Genomic DNA, 19036 nt, shown 5'->3' on the forward strand with positions numbered 1-19036 from the left:
ATTGCCATTGGCTTATTAGTACGATTTTAGTTCAAGTTGTATGTACTTTCTTACTAGCAAACCGATTGTACAGTGTACTAGAGTAAGGTTATTCTAGTACACCCTACCAATACAAACGTTTTATCATCATCAACAACACACACATTCGGTTCAATCCAATCCAATCCGACTTCATTAAAGTTTGTGTTTGGTTTTTGTTTCACGTTTGCGCCTTCACTTGCGCCCACTAAAATTTACACGTTTTTACGCCCATCGTTCCCTTGTGACGGAGCCCAACGCGCAACTTGAGCGCAAAATATTGCTCGCCGTTTGTTCCCGTAATGGTGTGATTAACAAGTAGTAGCCCTTCGACTCGCAAAAAAGCCAAAATGTCGTACAACCGGCACGCCCGCGAAGTTGCGTACTGCCCCGTCTAGTCTAGTAACGTGCAACCACAGGTGCTACCCTAGCTCACAGTACGTTGCTTACGGCGGCGACTTCTTGTGCATCGGTGGTCTTTGCGAACTGGTTAACCCGTAATCCTGTTGTAGAAAAACAGCTGTGGGAGACCGGACATCTTGTTCGCCGCGTTTGACAGGTCGGTACCCAACGTTCGGTACCGGCATTGCACCCACTGATATCGACCTGCGACTCCTCGGCAATGGGACTGCACACCATTCTCAAGAAGTTGAAGCGCAAAGAGAAGGAGATTCGAGTCCTTATCCTGTATCCTTTATACCTCACGAGACATCACTCGTGATGCAGAGTGCAACTGGACACATAACAGAGCTAAAATAATTGCACCATTACCTATTCCAAGCATACAGGGAAAGCCTGGATCAGCTGTGCACTAATCGCGTTTATTTGCGAGGCAGAACTCTCAGCAAGTGTAGCCACATGGATATTCAGTGTTCGCATGCTTATGACGATCACGCTTGTTATTTCTGTGAAGTGTCATGCTGCGCTAATGCATTAGCTCGAGGAGGCGAGTTTGATCCCGGCCGAGGCGGCCGCATTTCAATGAGGCCGAAATGCAAAAGCGCTCGTGTGCCTAGATTTTAGGTACACTTTAAAGAAGCCCAGGCGATCGAAATTAATCCGCAGTCCCCCACTACGGCGTGCCTCATAAGCAGATCGTGGTTTCTGCACGTAAAACTCCCAGAACTTAATTCATTCTAAGGCTCTTATTTCTGCTAAGCATTCCTATGTTTTAGTATAGAAAACTTCACCGAAAATGAGCGCGTGCGGTGCCCTTCTTTTCTTTTTCTTTTTACAATTGTTGCCGTAGATTTGAGTGCTCTGGAAACTAGTGTGGGAGGCGGCGCGACGAGGTAGCCACGGTTTATTTAAGCCGGCCAGCCATAGTGTTGTGGGATCTCGGGCGCTGCTTCTGGAAACACTACAGAAGCTACTGCCTGTGTGATGTTGGATGCTATGTGATATGCTGCAATGCGAGTCACAGTGCCGAGTTGCCTATGAAGGTTGAAAACAGCGAAGTATTGTACCTGTAGCAGTGGAGGAACACCGCAAACAAATGCTTGCACCTGTTGGAGGCCCGCTACGTACTAGCACTTCCCTTAAAGCGAAGCTTTGAAAGCATTCTTTGCCTCTTCCTTCGACTTTTCCAGTGCAGTTGCTGCCTTGCACGCCGCATCGGGAAGTGGTTCAGAGTGTGCATGTGCATGGCAGAAGGGTGGCAGAGAGAAAAGGCGATGCGAGAAACTCCTTTGGACCTTTGTACCGCGTCACCTGCACAATGCCCTCTGGAGCTCCCTGGGCATCGCCACGATACCGTCTTGATGGGAGTAATTATTCGTGACCCCCCCCCTCGCAAAAGCATCGCAGAAACTGCAGCACTTAACTTTATACTAAAGTGCGACTCTCCAGAGGGGAAATATATAGAATGGTGGAGGGGAGGCAGAGAATGGGTCGAACCGACGCAGCCACGAAACGAGTGAACAACAGCCTTGGCACTCTTCGCTCGCATACATGGGGGGCAAAGCAGGAGAGGGGAAAGGCAAGGAAACGCTACCACTAGGGTGCCTCAGTGTGTGCGCCTCAAGGCACCCTAATTACTACTAGACATGACAGCTGTTACCGACAGACTGAATAATTTTAAGTTCACGGTACGGTACTGTACGTTTCTGCCATTTCTGAAAAATAAGCGCCATGCAAATTTAGCAATCGAACAACTGACGCACGGTGTGCAGACTCAAAGCTGCATTAAAACAGCATAGTGTCTAGGTGACATGGTAGCACCGCAGAGCCTAGGCATTGCACTTCAATTCTGCACTTCTGTGCCCATCATGGTAGCTTCGTGGCTATGGCATTGCTTGAGGTCGTGGGTTCGGCCCTGACCATGACAGCCACAATTCAACAGAGGCGAAATACAAAAACTTTCATGTGTGTAGGTTTATGTGCTCTTCAAAGAACCCCAGGGGGTCAAAATTCACCCGTAATCTGCCACTATGGCGTGCCTCATAATCCGATTGTGAATTTTGCCACGTACAGTCCCATAATTCAAGTAAAGTTAGCACATTGCCGTGTGAGGCAATGACAACACTAACCTTCTCAGAGGTTATAAACAGTGGTGCACAACGCCTCAAGCAAACACGTCTTGCTGTGTGTTCTGTGTACTACGCAGACAAACAGCAGTGGTGCACGTAAAATAATGTTTACCATCAACTCACCACTCTCGTATTGCACTAAACGCTGAACAAATGAAGCATTTGTCGTCAGCATCACAGCTAATTATCATCAATCAAAGCAAGTAGCACAGAAATCTTCGCTTACGTCGATTGCCACAGTGCATCGGACCCACATAATTTTTAACCTCTGGCTTGCTTGAAAGGCTATTTGTCCTTAAAAAAGACTGATGCGGCTCGCCAAGCAGGCCGGACATTTGCACACGCAGTGCAATAGTTTCTGTGGTTTCATTGCTGAAATCGTTGAGACCAATCGAAATAAGTAAATCAGCAGCAAGGACCCTGTCAGCTTTGACGAAACACCCCCGTTTAGACACCAGAAATTAGAAACTTGAGCACAGCACCAAGCAAAAGAGTTGCCAGGAACCTGGATGTCATAGCCACCTTTGTTTGTTCGCACAGTGTCGCCAGCACAAGTAATAGATTCTGGAGTTACCAATAGTCACTTGCAGAGATGCACAAGATTACCCTTTGCTTGGTGATCAAACTTTGTGGCTGGACTGCACTTGTTCAGGTGGTTGTCACTACAGGTGCTTTATATAAAGTGACCTCTGACAGTAGCCAAGTAGCTGTGTCATTGAACTACTGAGCTTCAGAGAGAGAGAAACTTTTATTGCTTAAAAGTATTATCGTGTAATGGTTGGAGCCCCTTTGATCCACTTGACCTGTCTTATGAAGGACTGTTGTCCCACCAGGTCTGAGCTGGTTAGCTGTGCCTCCCATTGCTCCATTGTGTGGTGTGCTGTATCAAACGGGTGTAATACACAATCCCATGTGATGTGTTGTAGTGTTGGTGTGCCGCCGCACCATGGTCAGTCGGGCCTGTACTGAGCTTGAGGTCGCGGGTTCAGTCGCAGCCATGGCTGCTGCATTTCGATGGAGGCAAAATGCAGAAACATTTGTGTGCTTAAATTTAGGAGCACCGTAAAAGAGCACCAGGTGGTCAAAGTTAATAATCTGGAGTCCCCAACTACGGCGTGCCTCATAATGAGATCATGATTCTAGCAAGTAAAACCTAAAAATTCCATTCTTCTTTTTAGCGCTAGGAAGCTTTCTAATCACATATTTTCATGCATGCTTGTTTAATTTTGGTTAAAAAATGTTTATAGGTTTCTCAAAATCTTGCAACTTGCATAACATTCATACGAACTGTGGAACCAGCACTATGAACACGTTGCATTCCTCCCGGTCCCGCCGTGCCCTCCACTTTGGTTTACGACGTGCTTGGAAACCTCTTGAAACTGTGCCACAGCAATGCTCTTGAAATGTGTGTGCTTGCAACTTGCGCTGGAACGATGAGGATTTGCCTTAGCACGACTACCCCAGAGGGCTTGACAATGCCGGCAAGACAACGCTGCTTAAGAGGCTCAATGGGGAGGATACGTCAGAAGTGTCCCCCACCCTTGGCTTCAACATCAAAACCCTTGAACACCGAGGGTAAGCATTCCTTTTTCCCTTATTATGCACACTGCGGTCCACTGGTAAAAGAAACACAGAAGTTAGTATTTTGTGTCTGATTGGGTCAATTTCAGCCCTAAGTCCTCCGCAGTGGCTTTTTTATCGGTGTAGGTCTGCACTACACATGACGTCAAGCGCTGCTTCACTATGAAGTTGATGATGTGTTCAAGTTCTGTTGGTATGAATGCTAATTGTTTCCTTTAAGGGACCCACCGACTGACCCACCAAGCCAAATCGGCCGTCCGGCCAGTTGGCTGGCTGGCTGGCTTAGCTTGGTGGGTCAGTCGGGTCGGTCGATCGGTTAAATCAAGCTTATTGGCGCAAAACCAACTTAGGCCATGCTGCGCCACCGAGGTGTTAGAAGAGTGATAATAAAAGCAGTAAAAGCTGCATTGCTCTAAAGCTTACTTAAAAAGGTGATGTCACCTAAAAAACTTTGAGAAATGTCCGTGAGGAGCTCAAGCAGTTGTGAACAAGGGGTCCATACGAATCCTGCATTTTGTTTCAACTCTGGTCAAACAAATTTTGTTTCAACTCTGGTCAGTGACACCTCAGTTCTAGAAGCAAGTTCTCAGATCTCTCAGTTCTAGAAAGCCACATCTACATGTCAACACTCAAGTTGAGCGTGCCACATGTTTGGTTAAGCAGGACAGAGGGTTGACATGGAGATGGTGACTTGAAGCAGTCAACAGTGGACGAACGAGGGATGCCTCAGGCTGCAGCCAATGTTCTGAGAAAGGGACTTGTACTTGTTGGAGGAACTACTGCTTTCCTCAGCAGCATTTATATGAGTAGCTGACTGTCTCTCCAAGGGCAAGGTGCATAAACGGGTATGGAACGGTGTAGGTTGAGAATGGGAGAACTGGACATTTTCAAAAAGAGGAAATATTTATTGTGGTGAAGGCGATTGGAAGGGTGACGAAAAGCGGAAACGAACTCTGACGTGTGAGCAGATGGTGTCAATTAGGCGGGTTTACCCCAAAAACAGAAAACATGAAGAGACAGGGCTTGGGCAATGGAATAATCTAGTTGCAGCAATGTAAAGATAAAGTTATCTGTATCAAAAGGTATCCAGTTAAACTATTTAAATGCTTTGCACGAGTATGCTCATCTGGCTGCCAATGCACAAGCCTGGCCCTACCCAAGATAAATGCCAACGTGAAAATGGTACCGGGGGGGGAGAGGATTTGACATTCTGTTCCCGTTGGAATGCAGCTGCTGCAGCTGGGGTCCAACCTGCAATCTTGACCTTAGCAGTGCAGGCACGGCCACTGCTAGTGGGAACATGTGAGCTCGTGGCAGCAAGCGCCACGCCCGGCGCCTCATGAAGTCTTGGCACACGACTCCCAAGGCTTTTTGCCAGTCGCTTTGATTATGCCTTCGCTGCAAGATTTTAGGGGACGCTGGTGGCGGGGCACTCCGCGCAGCAATGCCTTGGTCTTCGTGGTCCCACTAGCAGTGCCCACGTCTGTACAGTGCCATAGCCACTGGGCCAGTGGGGCGGGTAGAAATTGAATTTGTTACACTCTAGAAAAATAACCGGCAACCAAAGGATTAAGAGGAAAATGTGCCTGTAGGAAAAGGAATTAATGAACACAACAAATGTGCACCTTGCTGAAACTTGCCCTGACGAAGTTAAGTCACTTTGCTGGCGCCAGACTGAGGCATCTCTTGTTCACCCATGCTGCGGTCACTTACCTGTTTTACTTGGGGTGAACTTGGGGTGGATCACTTATTGAAGTATCTTTCTGAAGTGACGGAAGTGGTAATATGTGGCAGTGACATGTGGCGGCTGCAGGTTCCGGCTAAATATGTGGGACGTGGGTGGCCAGAAGTCCCTGCGGGGATACTGGCGCAACTACTTTGAAAGCACTGACGCGATCATCTGGGTGGTGGACAGTGCCGACCGGCGCCGCCTGGGGGACTGCCACCGGGAACTTCGTACACTCACGTGTGAGGAGGTGAGCCCCTCTCTCTGGCATTTCAGTGCTGATATATTTGCTGTGCGACAGACTTCACAGTATACATTTACAAACACTTCTTTTTTTTTTAAATCAGGAAAGATGTGGAGGGCTTGGCAGAACAAGCTGTTCATGGGTTTGTTTGGGAAGTTGGACTATTTTGCGACTGAAAGTATAAACGCTGATGTTAATATGCCATGCTGTAGAGTGCTGGGATGCACTAGACCGTAATGGTACGATGATGTCACTATAGGTGTAGGCCAGTGGCGTAGCCAGAAATTTTGTTCGGGGGGGGCTACGCCACTGGCCCCACGTATATATATATATATATATATATATATATATATATATATATATATATATATATATATATACGTGGGGCCAGTGGCGTAGCCTCCCCGAACAAATATATATATATATATATATATATATATATATATATATATATATATATATATATATATATATATACAGGGGGCCAGTGGCGTAGCCAGCAATTTTGTTAGAGGAAGCTTTAGCTCGGGTTCTCCTATTTAAGTACATGTAGAAGGGGAATTCGTTTTTCTCTGCAACCACTTCACCAAATTTGAGGAGGTTTATTGCATTTACAAGAAGTTTAATTCTAGTGACTACTGGTTTCGAATTTTTCATTTAGGTGGTCAATTATTTATTAAAAATTGGCCAAATCGAAAATTTTCAGAAAACGAAACTATCAAGTTTAAAACTCCGTGACTCAACAATGAAAAATGATATCACGATTCTGTGAATTGCATCTAATAGTACATCTACAGCGGACAAAATGGATATGTTACACATGAATCTAAAAAAATTAGTATTGTGGAAATACGGCTTGTGCAGAACCCTTGTACACAACGTAACCAATTCACGTAAGATACAAACTGACATAGCAAACTTGTCCGTTTTGACTGTTATAATAGATGCCGTTTACAGAACCACAATGTCTGTTCTTCATGCATAGCTATTACTTTGTAAACGTCGTGCTCCTATTTTTTCAAACTTTCGAATTTTTCAAAATATTTTAAACAAAATTCAGGCCCTAAATCGAAGTTGTGCTTCCAACAGAACTAGGATTTAACTTTCTCTCTCAAATGCAACGAATTTCAACAAAAGCGATTAGCAGGATAATCTAAGAAAAGCGTTTCTGCGTTTTACAAGTATTTGAATAGGCCGCGTCGGATTGGGCCCGAGCTAAAGCTTCCTCTTAAACAATTTCTCAAGGGATCAAATCCATGAATAATAACTGCATTGTCATTTCCAAAGATGCTGCAAACGAATTCTTGAACGCTACGCACAGTCAAAACAATAAAATATGTATTTTTTCACAAAAGAATATACTCGTATGTGCCAAACATTTTGCCCAAAATAACTGGTATCAATGCTTCCATATTTTTGTCTATTTAGGTAAAGAAAATATCACACGAACTTTAGAACTACATCAGTTCGAACCCAGGAAAGCAGTGCATGCCACTGATATGAAAAATTAAAAGGCAATGAACTGAACAAGTTGAGGACAAATATGTTAATGGAACTTTGTCATTCAAGAACCGTGCTTACATTCTTGTATATATGCAATGGCCAGTGAAAAATCTCAATGACGCTGTAATTTGTTTTAATGTATTACGCAGGAGCAGCTGTCACCGGTCGTGTATCGTGAGTAATTTCACCGAAATCATAGTCGCAACAGAGGGCACATATAAAAAGCAGGAATTCTGCAAGATATACGAGGGCGAGTCAAATGAATGTGAGCCAACAACGGGGTACTTTATTTAAAAGTAGTCTTCATGAGAATTTAGACATTTGTCCCATTGACTAACGAGTCGCGTGATTCCCGTCTTATAAAACTCCTTGGGTTGCTGCTTCAAAAAGTCTGTATCTGGTTCCGTTGAGCTGTTTCTTTCGGTTGCCCCAAAATGTAGAAGTCGCAAGGTGACAGGTCTGAGCTGTATGGCGGATGTTGCAGCGTTTCCCACTTGAACTTTGTCAGTTTTCTATTAACCACATAAGTGACGTGGGGACAGGCATTGTCGGGGAACAAGATCACCTCACATTCGTCAATTTTCCACGTTGTTCGTTCTTGATTGCGACATGCTGCCGTTCTGGCGTTTCACAATATCGGAAACAATTGATAGCCTCTCAAGATTTAGCGAATTCTATCAGTAATGGACCCTGACGACCGAAAAAAAAAGTCAACAACACCTTTCCAGCGGAAATGATGGCCTTTGCGTTCTTTGGGTGTGGTAAATTCGTATGTTTCCACTGTAAGATTTCCCGTCCTGTTTCAGGCTCGTAGTAGTGGCATCAAGGTTCGTCCCCAATCACAAATTCAAACAAGAAGTCGTCATCCTTATTGTGATACTACCCGATCAGATGAGTCAAGGCAGCGCGGAACTTCTCCGTCTTCTCGCGATGGATCAAAATCTTGGGGATCCATTGCCACCAAAGAGCCGATAACCGAGAAGCTCATGAATTATGGCCTGAACCGAACCGTGACTGATGTTCAGACGGTCTGCCAGTTCATCGATGCTTATGCTCCCTTCTTGTTTCATCAGCTCATGAACCTTTGAAATTGTGTGGGAGGTGATTGCACGATGGTTTTGGCCCGGTCTTGGAATGTCTTTACAATGTCCTTTAAACCGTTTGCTCCAACGCTTCACAGTGGTCAATGAAATGCCATGTTCAACGTAAACGGCAGCCATACGGCGATTAATTTCTGTTTTGGAAACACCTTTAGCTGTCAAAAACTTCGCCGCACCGAGCTGTTAAACTTTTGAAGTGTCCACCATGCGACGCAACCATATTCAACCCAGTGTATGAGAGCATTAAAGAACAGTTATCTTCATACCTGCGTGCCACTTTTGTAAATGAGACATGCCGTTCTCCTACGCGCATGCCTCGCAGATAATGAACCGAACCATTATTGCGCGGTTAGGGTAGGCTCACTTTCATTTGACTCGCCCTCGTACATTATAAATGCAAAGATACAATGGCATATACAAATGCGAAAATACGGCTTGATAAAGGACAAAAAAGTGTCACTGGAAACAAAGTTCACTGCATGTATACACAAAACCTCGCAACGAGATATCTAAGTATACGTATAGGTCTCCAATGAGTCTACGTATGTAAGAAAAAGTAACTGTATGTAATGCGTCAAACAAGGCAAATAAACATGTTGCACAATCATACATTCACAGAATCCTAGATTCCGCCCCCATTCCATCCACTCCCCCCGATGTATTGCGCGCGACGGAAGGCGGCGCGCTTGCTCCCCGCTTTTCTCCTTTGCGCACACAAGACTGAGCCACCATCGTCGGCTCACCCACTCCACCTCCCCTCCTACGCTTTCACTCGCACATACAGTATGCAGGGGGTAGTCACGATTTTATCACCCTTGGACTTTATACGAAACATGAGGGCGACGGCAGGAATGCGCCTGGAGTGTCCATATAATTGCTTTCGCAATAATACAATAAACGTATCCGGAAACTGAAGCGTCCCGTCGCCCATTACTTTCCGCAAAAGAAGTATCAAAATCGAACTTTCACCATGCGACAATTCGCTGCGCCGCAACAATGTATTTTTTTTCTGTGGGGCAGAGGCACCGAAATGAAAAAAGAACGCATAGGAAAGTATGTTGGCCAGAATCGAATGCCTACATCGGGCACCTAATGGGGCTACGGAATTAATACCGAAGAAAACATGAGATGATTGGCCCATTGAGAACCATATACGCATACTGCTCAGTATCCTACACCGGCGAAACAAGACTTTCCGGAAAGGTTCCGCTCAAGGAACGCGGTGCTATCCTTCGAGTCCCCACAGTGATGGCGGCGAGCGACCATTGTTTTTTTTTTTGCTCGTCTGCTAGCCAGAAAGCTTCCAAAACTCTGTAAGGGAAAAATCCACTCGGCCAGAGCAAACCCAACGCCCACCGAAGTGCACCGCGCGGTGGTCGGGGCCATACGAGAAAAACATATGCGCTCTGGCTCGCTCTGGCAGCCCGCGGGTAGGGTAGCGAGAACAAAAAAAAAATTGAAGAGGCTCAATGTGTCCTCGGTGAATAAAAGCCAAAGTAGAAAAAAATAAATAAGAACGTAGTTACTTTGGCTGGCTTTAGTGTCTTGACATGGATGTTCTGGCGTAGGTTAAAAAAAATGTTGGTAATTTTTTATGTGACATGACGGCACAAATGAACCACCCCAACGCATCGTCTCATTGGACCTCGCTGCGTGCTTTGTCAACTGGTCTGCTAGTGTGTTGATTAGGCTTGTCTCGTTGTATGTTCCGATGTAAGACTTTAGAAAAGTCAATGGACCTTTGGCGTCAAATGTTTATAACCACATTAAACCCACAAAGTTCCGCAATTGAAAATTTAAAGCACAACTTTGGAAATGTCAATGCACGTTTCACATCTAGAGCTTATGAGATTTATACCCATAAAGTTTCGCAATTGATATCCATGCGCTCCATAGATTCCGTGGCCTCAGTGAGATGCCGCGGCGAGCCCGCTCACCATCAAAGCGCCCTTGAAACTTTGTGCTCGGATGGGACTTCTTGGCGTTATATGACTGCCGGTGTATGGGCGTTGCCACGAAATCCAGCCCGAGTTCGCAATCTTCGCGGTTAAATCTCTTTTCGAGCGTCAAAAAGACATTCTAGACAAAATATAGAGTGATTTCCGGCGCCAGGGGTCACTTTGGTCGGCGGTGCATGGACAGCACGAAAAAATTTCGGGGGGGCTGAAGCCCCATAAGCCCCCCCCCCTGGCTACGCCCCTGGTGTAGGCGAACACTGCACTGATTGGCAATTACTTTTGTGTGTCAAGTATTTGTTCTCATTTTTATCGTTACTTTGCTTTGGTTGCTTGAATTCTTATTGATGTAGCATTCACTGCACTGTATCTACCCAGTGCCTGTAAAAGGCCAGAAAAAGGGAAATCCCACTTTTGTCTAGACACTGGGGCATGCTGAGATCAGGCTTTCCTGCCGCATCTGTAGAGCACGCCACCTGAGGCATGTTGCCTACTGGTAAGAGTGTAACTAAAGTATCTTTGTGTAGTTTGCAGCCATTCTTCACAAATTTTATGAGTGCAAGTTTAGAAATACTGAGTGCCTTTAGCTCTGTACGCTCTGCAGGTTTTGTGGCACAAAGCATCAGTATACTGCCAATAAATTCACTTAAACATTTTTTCTTATCTTTTCCCTCTGTTCCTTTCTCTGAGATGCAGTAGATATTAATTCTTCAACAACAAAATTTGCACTACAAAGGGTTGAAGTGTAAAAGTGACACACATGTTTCGCCTTTAAATTGTAATCTTCCATCCAGCCTAGAGAGCCTGTAGTAAGGTAATAAGACGATTTTAGTTTAAAGGGACTGACAGCTGGCCAGAGATTTTTCAGAGATTTTGATAAAAAATGAGAAGACCATGATTTATAGTGATAGAATCGAGCACACAGTTTGCAATTTATGTAGGAATTATAATTTCATATTCACAAAGAAAGCCACAAAAAACCAGGAACTGGCGATAAAGCCTTGGTACTTCAGCTGTAACACTTTAGATCACGTAAGTCGGCTGTTATCCAGTACCACATACTTATTGCTTAAAATTACAGTTTGTATATTATTACACACTTGTGCTTTCATGTCCCTCAGTGCATGGCGGCACACATTCTGAGCATGCATGCAAGCTAAAATCCTTCCAGCTCGCTTAGGTCTTTGGGAGACAACATGCTTGGAAAATCAGAATCGCCCACCTGACTATGGCAACACACTGAACAGTGTATCACATGTAAAAGTGCTATTTCGATTTCGAGAACTTAACTTGCCTTGGCTAGAAAACACCTCTGACTTGTTTATGACTAAAGCTGCTGAACAGGAAATCATGAAAGCATATAGCTATTATTCATAAGTAACATGAGTCGCAGGAACTTTGACTTGATAAACAAAATGATACTTACAACTACGGACACACTTGTCGACTTGGTCTGCCTCCCACAAATGCTGGCATATCATCTATCGCATTCACCTATCACTGTCTCCAGCATGCTTCGAGTGAATGACTAGATTCTCACTGCATATAGAAAAATTCTTATACGAAATGTTCTGTGGCATTTTTCATGTTATCACTGCGTTATTGGACAGTGTGACTGGTAAGCTTTCCATTGCACTAAAAGAAATGTCTACCGTAAAGATTGATAGTCAGTCCCTTTAACATTAGTGTAATAGGAGGGTTAAAAGAAATAGCCTTATCATCATGTTGAAAACTAACTGTGCAAATATATATCTAGAGAGAGATAATTTATTAGAAAGGCAGAGAGGTTGGCCTAAGCTAGCATGCTCCGGCCTACTACACTGCCCAAGGGAAAAGGAAAGGGGGACAGGAAAGCATGATTAAAGATGATCATGAGGACAGGAAGAAGGGATGCATATATACACTGACACAGTCCAGTTAAACCACGATATAATGAACTTCAATATAATGAAATTCTCGATATAATGAAGCATTTCACTTTTCATAACCTCTTGTCCATAGAACACCACATAATCAGAATCTCAATGTAACGAAGTCTGTTTGTATGAGATTAATGAGAATATACTGAAATTTCGCTTCCGCATCAAGGGCATGCTGAGACAATAAATGGAAACTTCTGCGAACACAAATGCTCAAATTATTGAATTACAAGCGACTGCTTGCAAATTCAACTCTCAAATCACACGTGGCTCTACAAGAGGGACAGCCAAAGTGGAGCCGCATCATGTTCCGTATAAAGTCCAAGCGCGATAAGATCCTATCATGCCCCGCGCATGGTGTGCTTTAGGTGGAAGGGTGAGACAAGAAAGATGGCGGCTTGACGCACGAGTGCCGCCTCACCACGCGAGTAAAGGGAAAGAGGGGAGGGGAACAATCAAGCAAGCGAGGGGTGGGAAGAAGGAGGGTAAGTTGGCGTGCGTTGGCATATCAGCCGTCACTACACATGGCTGTAAGCGCGGCTGAGCGCATACGCAGCCACGCACCCTGCTTTAGAGCTAATCTGCCACGTGTGCAAAGAGTGGGCATGCCGAGACAGCTTGGCATCATGTAAGCTGTCTTCCCGCATGTTTAGTATTCAAGGTTGCGTAATCTCGAGTTTTGGTGATCGGTTGGAGCAAGAGGCAGACGAAGCATTCGCTCCCCGCTGCGGGCGCTTTTCCTGATAGTGTCTTCTCAGTGCGGGCGACACTATTAGCTGCGAGGGGCGAAGGGCACGCGAACGCGTTGCTGCCTTCGTTTATTTCGTAGCGCCTATGTGAAGATATCGTCGACGTGGCATAAAACCGTATCATTTGTTGCTGACTCCTAAATTCATAAAAAATGAATTGTTCTCGCATTCAAATTTGCTTTTTTCGATTGTCTGATAAATCGGGAAATTCTGCACTCCCTTTCCACGTAAGAAAAATCGATCGGCAACTGTACTCATTTGCATGAAAGGGCAAATTTCAGTACAACGAAATTTATATATAACGAAGCGAATTGCCGACTTCACCTACTTCATTATGTAAAGGTTTAACTGTAGTTTCCTTAACGCTTTACTGCACCTTGTTGCATTTACGCAACATTCTGATGAACGGCGTTAAAAACCGAAGCAAAGTCAGTTTCGAGCTTCCTGTACATGTTGTTGCATATCCGCAACATTGGTCTGTAAAACGCGGCACCTTGTGCTGCATTCTGTGCTAATTCTTTGCATCTTCTACCAAAACAAACGTCGCGGAGGCTGCGCGCACCCAGGAGCAGTGATATAGGTAAGTTTTACAAATTGTAAATGCATTTCTCCATAAGACAAAGAGCAAAAAATTCTTACGCTATGCTCCACATCCTTCTGACTCTGTAGGTTCAAAAAAAACATTGTCATTTCGGAATAGTTTGTTCCTAGCGACAGAACGTTGCTATGTTGCACAAATGCAACAACTTGTACATGGTTTATTTTCTTCGGAATAGTTAAATGGCTCCGAAACGCTGGTATGGCCCAGCAATTCCTCCTGATAGTGAAGGCAGTGACTATTCAATTAGTCGCGACAGCCGCGAGTGTAAGTCCGTTTCGATTCAATATGGAGACAAGATGTTCTCTGGTCAAATTTTCTTTTTTCTTTTCAAAAGTACGCTGTGCCTCCGCACGTTGCCGTATCACGTCGACACGGGCACAGCTTTACGTCTGTGCTTCAATGTTGTACATTTTGACAATAACCCGAAAACACTGCATTGTTTCCTGGCTACACGGGAATCTCCATGACGTACTGCAGGAAGTGTGGGAACCACCTGTGCTGCACAAGCATGTACAAGTGCTTCTCTTTGCTCCACACTAAATCATAGGTGCACCAGTGATTGTCTCGTTTAAACAAGCATCTGAGTATGAATCGCACTAAATCTACTTTTTACTTTCAACTTCTTCTTTATTTGCACATTGTTGCAAATATGCAACATACCCTTTTTCTGCAAATTGAAACCACAGACATTCGCTAAAGTAAGTTTCCATGGGAGTGCAGGTACTATTATGCTTCCCTACAACCCCATGAATAATATTTTGAGGAAACAAAAAATTGTGCAGTAAAGGGTTAAAGCGTTGCGTCTTTTCCGGTGATCATCAAGTAGTCCAGAGCAGTCCTAGTAGCTATTGATGCTGCTGTATAGTCACACGTTGTGTACAAAATACTAGTACTTTCAGTCAATGTTTGCCTGCCAATGCCTGCTAGCGTCGAAGCCAGCATCTTCCGTCGTGGTGTGTAGAGAAGGCAGTTGCTGCAAAAGATGGAGTTTTGGTATAATGTGATAGCGTTGTTTACGATCTCGGAAGTGCTATTCAGTTATGTTTTGCGTGTATGTGTGAAACATGCAAGAAACAGTGCAACGACAGCTGGGAGCACATTGTATTTGCACTTTCTGTGCCTGCCGATCGGTGGCGAAATCAGTACAAGCCAACACATAATGAGCCAGAGCCAGCTGTTTGTGGCCTCCAAGGTAGGATGGCATGAGCTGCCCTGCCTAGCTCTTGACCTTGCCGACAGGTGGCACTGGCATTCCAAAAGTTTTTCTTGTTAGGCCTCAAAGTATTTGAGATTAGAAGCAATCTTGAAAGCTCTTCAAAGTTATCATAATACTTTGTCGGCGAAGCAGCTCGAGACTAAGCAAAAGCGGTTTTACGCATTTTACACACGAATTTGCCGCAAATGAAGTGCATTCTACATCAACAACACTAAATTCACTTTGAAGCGAGTGGCCGGGACCACCGCCATGTTGCCACAGTGTGGACATAAACCATGCAAAAGCCATAACGTTTAATCATAAAAATATTGTGGGTACGATAAACGTTATGGGTCTTTTATGGTACTGCGCATGCACATTTCGAACTCGCTATTCTGCTAAGCACGCTAAACTAAAACCGTCTATTGTGAGGAGCAAAAGTAACAGAGCCCTCGGCATTTTTGAAACAACTATTTTGCGTCGCTTGACCGAGCAGCTACTGTTCATTCTAGTTTAAAAAGGCCCTGAACCATGCCTCGATCTGGGTGAAATAACATTGTCTGTGTGTAGCATGCACTGCTGTGAACAACTCAGCCAAGTTTTGCTGTCGTACACGGTGCGTGAAGCTCGCAAGCGGATCATGAAGTCGCCTTTCTCTCAAATGCTCTCTTTTCAACAGACGCCGGCTCCTCATTCTCTCCAGGACACTTTGTTTCACGATAAAGCTGATCCCCATACGCAGCTGCTATTGGTAGCTGTGGTCCGCTATGTAGCATATATACCGCGACCACTACGGGGTGCCACTATGAGTCCACTGGCTAAGTGAACTGTGGCTCGCTAAGGACAACCACATTTGGCTTACGTTTAGTGCATTGTAGGTACCAAAATCAAAAGTTGTGGCATCTGAGTCAACATCCAAAATGAAATTTTAGCTGCGCACCCTGGTGACATTTAGAAGGCAGAGCGTTGTAGCGCACATAACCTCGTCGTAGCCTTCACAGTGCAAGGCATTGAAGAAGGAACAGGAGCACATTGGAGGTCATGTTTGATTGCCAATTACTCCGCTTCTGCTGAACGCATTGAAGTACTTTTTGCAGCAAATTTTTCTGAAATAGCCTATTTTCACTGCAAATGCCTTTCTCCGCTTTGATAACAAGTGGTCCAGGGCCCCTTAAGGTGGTTTAAGGTGTGCTCATGTGGCAGAAAAACAACTACAACAGCAACAGCATCTTTGCCAGCTGATGCAAAAATAGAGGTTGATACCTTAAAAGGAACACTAAAAGAACACAATCAGTCTAGAATAATAAAGTGTTTTTCAATAAACTCGATTTTCGTTGATTACACAGTAGTAGGTTGACTATTAGAAGAGAAAAAAGTTTCTTTTTTTTCTTAATTTTGAGCCAACACCCTCGGGCATGTACGTCATGTGACATCTCAACTTCTAAAGTATCTTCACATTTCAGCCATTGTGGTTCAGTAAAAGTTCACGAGCTTCCCAAGTTCAGCCTTTGGCTCTTTTAGAACACTAAGTAGTTGACTTGTATCAAGAAAAGATTTGCTTAGGCCCGTGCAGATTTAGTCAAATTCCGTGGTGCCATGACAAGCGATAACTTCAAGAGAGCATCATAACCAGTCTTCCTTTTCTTTCTTTGTCTTCTTTTTTTATCTTTCCTGGCTTACCAAGCATCTTCTCACGGTAACAATGCCATTTTTTTTTATTGCAGAAGGGTAATTTACTAATACACCTCAAGTAATTTTTCTCTTTAGCGTCCCTTCAAAAGAGGAGTCCATTGCTAGTTTTGCACATGAGGGTGTACATGGGACAGCAAGTATTGCCATTGGTTAAACCATTGCCTCTTTTACTAGATGCCTGCCCTTTCCATTTTCCACTCTCAAATAGTGTCAATTGCACGCCACGTGTGGTCGGTGGAACCACTGGGCACAACCTCGCGTAGCTTCTGAAATCCCCGTCATGCGTGCACACCAATCTCAAAGGTTATTAACCTCGATCGTCGCTCAGCCTATATTTGCAGGCACTGCAGGCGACAGCTATTCTACAGCCAGACAACCAAGCTTTAAAAAGCGCACCCAAAAGATTGTTCCGACCGTGGTTTAACCGCCGCACCACCCACGTAAACATTGTATGCTAGGTCACTAGCCATCGGTACCGCACGTGATAATAGCGTCAGTCGTGAATGCCACCTCACAACACTTGTTCACAACCGAGGGCAGGCCCATTCTACAGGGAGCGCGAGCCATTTCACGGGCATCTAGTAAAGGAGGCAGTGGTTAAGCATTGGGTTAATAATGTGGCAAAATCAGTCGGTTGCTGGAGGCAAACCCTCGAAAAACTTCTCGTTTGACCGTGCAGAAACTGCTCGGAAGCAGCCTGCTGGTGCTGGCCAACAAGCAAGACCTGCCGGGGGCCGTGCCTCCAGACCAGATTGCCGAGGTATGTGAGCCCCCACCCCCTGCTTGTTTGGATGCAGTTCTCTGGCCAGGGATTTCTGTAGTCTTTGCGTCTAATTAAAGAGACAAGCGCTATCAAATTAACTTGTAGCATGGCTGGTGGCAGCAGCCCCCATCGTAACATACTTCTGTAAATTTTGTGTCAAGCACAAGCTGTGGCTATTGACTATTGCAATCAGGTTGCTTGAAGAAAGTGTGGTCCTGAAATTGTTTATCCACTGTTGTAATGGAGGTTAGTACATGGGCTTTTATGGTGGCAATTATGATTACAGTTGAGTCCAACTGCAGTACACGCATCATAGATGACAAATTTCAATTATTAGCATACTTGGATAGTCTTAACAGATGAGTTTGAACTTTTATTTAGGTGTGGCTGTTCAATTTAGGCATATCTACAAAATCGCAGATGTTGGAGCTCTCTGCCATCAACAGCCTTCACTGGAAGATGCTTGGCTGCAGCGCATTCACAGGCATGGACGGACTGCTGGATGGCATAGAGTGGATGCTCGACGACCTCTCCAGGCGCCTCTACTACATGGACTGAGCCAAGCCACACTTGTGTGCGACACATTTGGCCAGTGTTGCTCATCGGTCAGTGGACTACGGTGGCTTGTCACCAGAAGCACGCCCCTTTGCGCACCAGACGGGTTGCAATGCTATGTTTACTATGCTCTGCAGGTGGTTTCCCACCTGCTTGGTTTATGAAATGAGCTGCATAGCTGATAGTGTTGTCTTGTGGCAGATGTGAAACGGTGACCTTGTCTTTTCTCAGACAACAGACCTGTGGCCACTGAAGAAGAATTAAGAGGTAGTGTTAATGTAAATGGATGTGCCATAGAGGCTGTGGAGGTACTGTTGACTCCTTGTGCGTTCCTTGGTGTCACAAGCGCTGCACTAAAGGCACCGCTTCGAGAAGCCAACTTAATGTGGCTTTTCCAAAAGTGAACTGTCTCTCGCACCTCCAGAAATGTGGAGTGTGAAAGGTATGCCAAGCAGCAGTGCACTCTATGTATTGTTGTGGTGTTTTAGTTTCGCCTTTGATGCTCATTAAACTTTGTAGGTAAGCTAGTCTGTTTCCTTTTACAAGGTGTGCAGTCCACATCTTCACTGCCAACTTGACCAAGCTTCTGCACTTCCCATCACATTTGCATCTCCTTACGTCTTTTTTTCAAGGAATAAAGAGTGTTCCCGGCCCCAGAGTAGACCTACCATCCACTGTAAACATATCACCAGAAGAGTCAACTAAGCTTCAACCGACAACCAACATTTCTTTACAAATGGGGGGAGAAAAAGGAAGAGGGGCGCTGAAACCAAATGTGATAGTGCTTGTTTCATGGGTTGCAGGCATGTCCCGTTTCTCTTCACTGTTCACGTTGGCTTGTTCACCTGTCTTGTGCTGCATTTCTGAACAATACACTCTTCTGAAAGAACGTGCTTCGCTGGAGAAA

General features: G+C 44.8%; 1 protein-coding gene across 1 annotated transcript; it reads left to right on the forward strand.

Moving 5' to 3' along the window:
• Positions 1 to 160: 160 nt before the first annotated feature.
• Arl2 (ADP ribosylation factor-like 2) lies at positions 161 to 18787 on the forward strand. The gene is made up of 5 exons (XM_070522464.1): positions 161 to 705; positions 4011 to 4121; positions 5941 to 6103; positions 17491 to 17571; positions 17995 to 18787. Exons 1-5 carry the CDS (start codon positions 641 to 643, stop codon positions 18130 to 18132), a joined length of 558 nt encoding a protein of 185 aa, XP_070378565.1. The 5' UTR covers positions 161 to 640; the 3' UTR covers positions 18133 to 18787.
• The last annotated feature ends 249 nt before the right edge of the window (positions 18788 to 19036 follow it).

Source organism: Dermacentor albipictus, chromosome 7, assembly GCF_038994185.2.
Source record: "Dermacentor albipictus isolate Rhodes 1998 colony chromosome 7, USDA_Dalb.pri_finalv2, whole genome shotgun sequence".
Lineage (NCBI taxonomy): Eukaryota > Metazoa > Arthropoda > Arachnida > Ixodida > Ixodidae > Dermacentor > Dermacentor albipictus.

Bases quoted from the DNA above. Each gene is read 5' to 3' on its own strand.
- Arl2 (XM_070522464.1), top strand. From the start codon at position 641: ATGGGACTGCACACCATTCTCAAGAAGTTGAAGCGCAAAGAGAAGGAG. The intron at 4,122-5,940 runs GTAAGCATTCCT...TGGCGGCTGCAG, and splicing joins AAAACCCTTGAACACCGAGG to GTTCCGGCTAAATATGTGGG. The intron at 6,104-17,490 runs GTGAGCCCCTCT...TTGACCGTGCAG, and splicing joins GTACACTCACGTGTGAGGAG to AAACTGCTCGGAAGCAGCCT.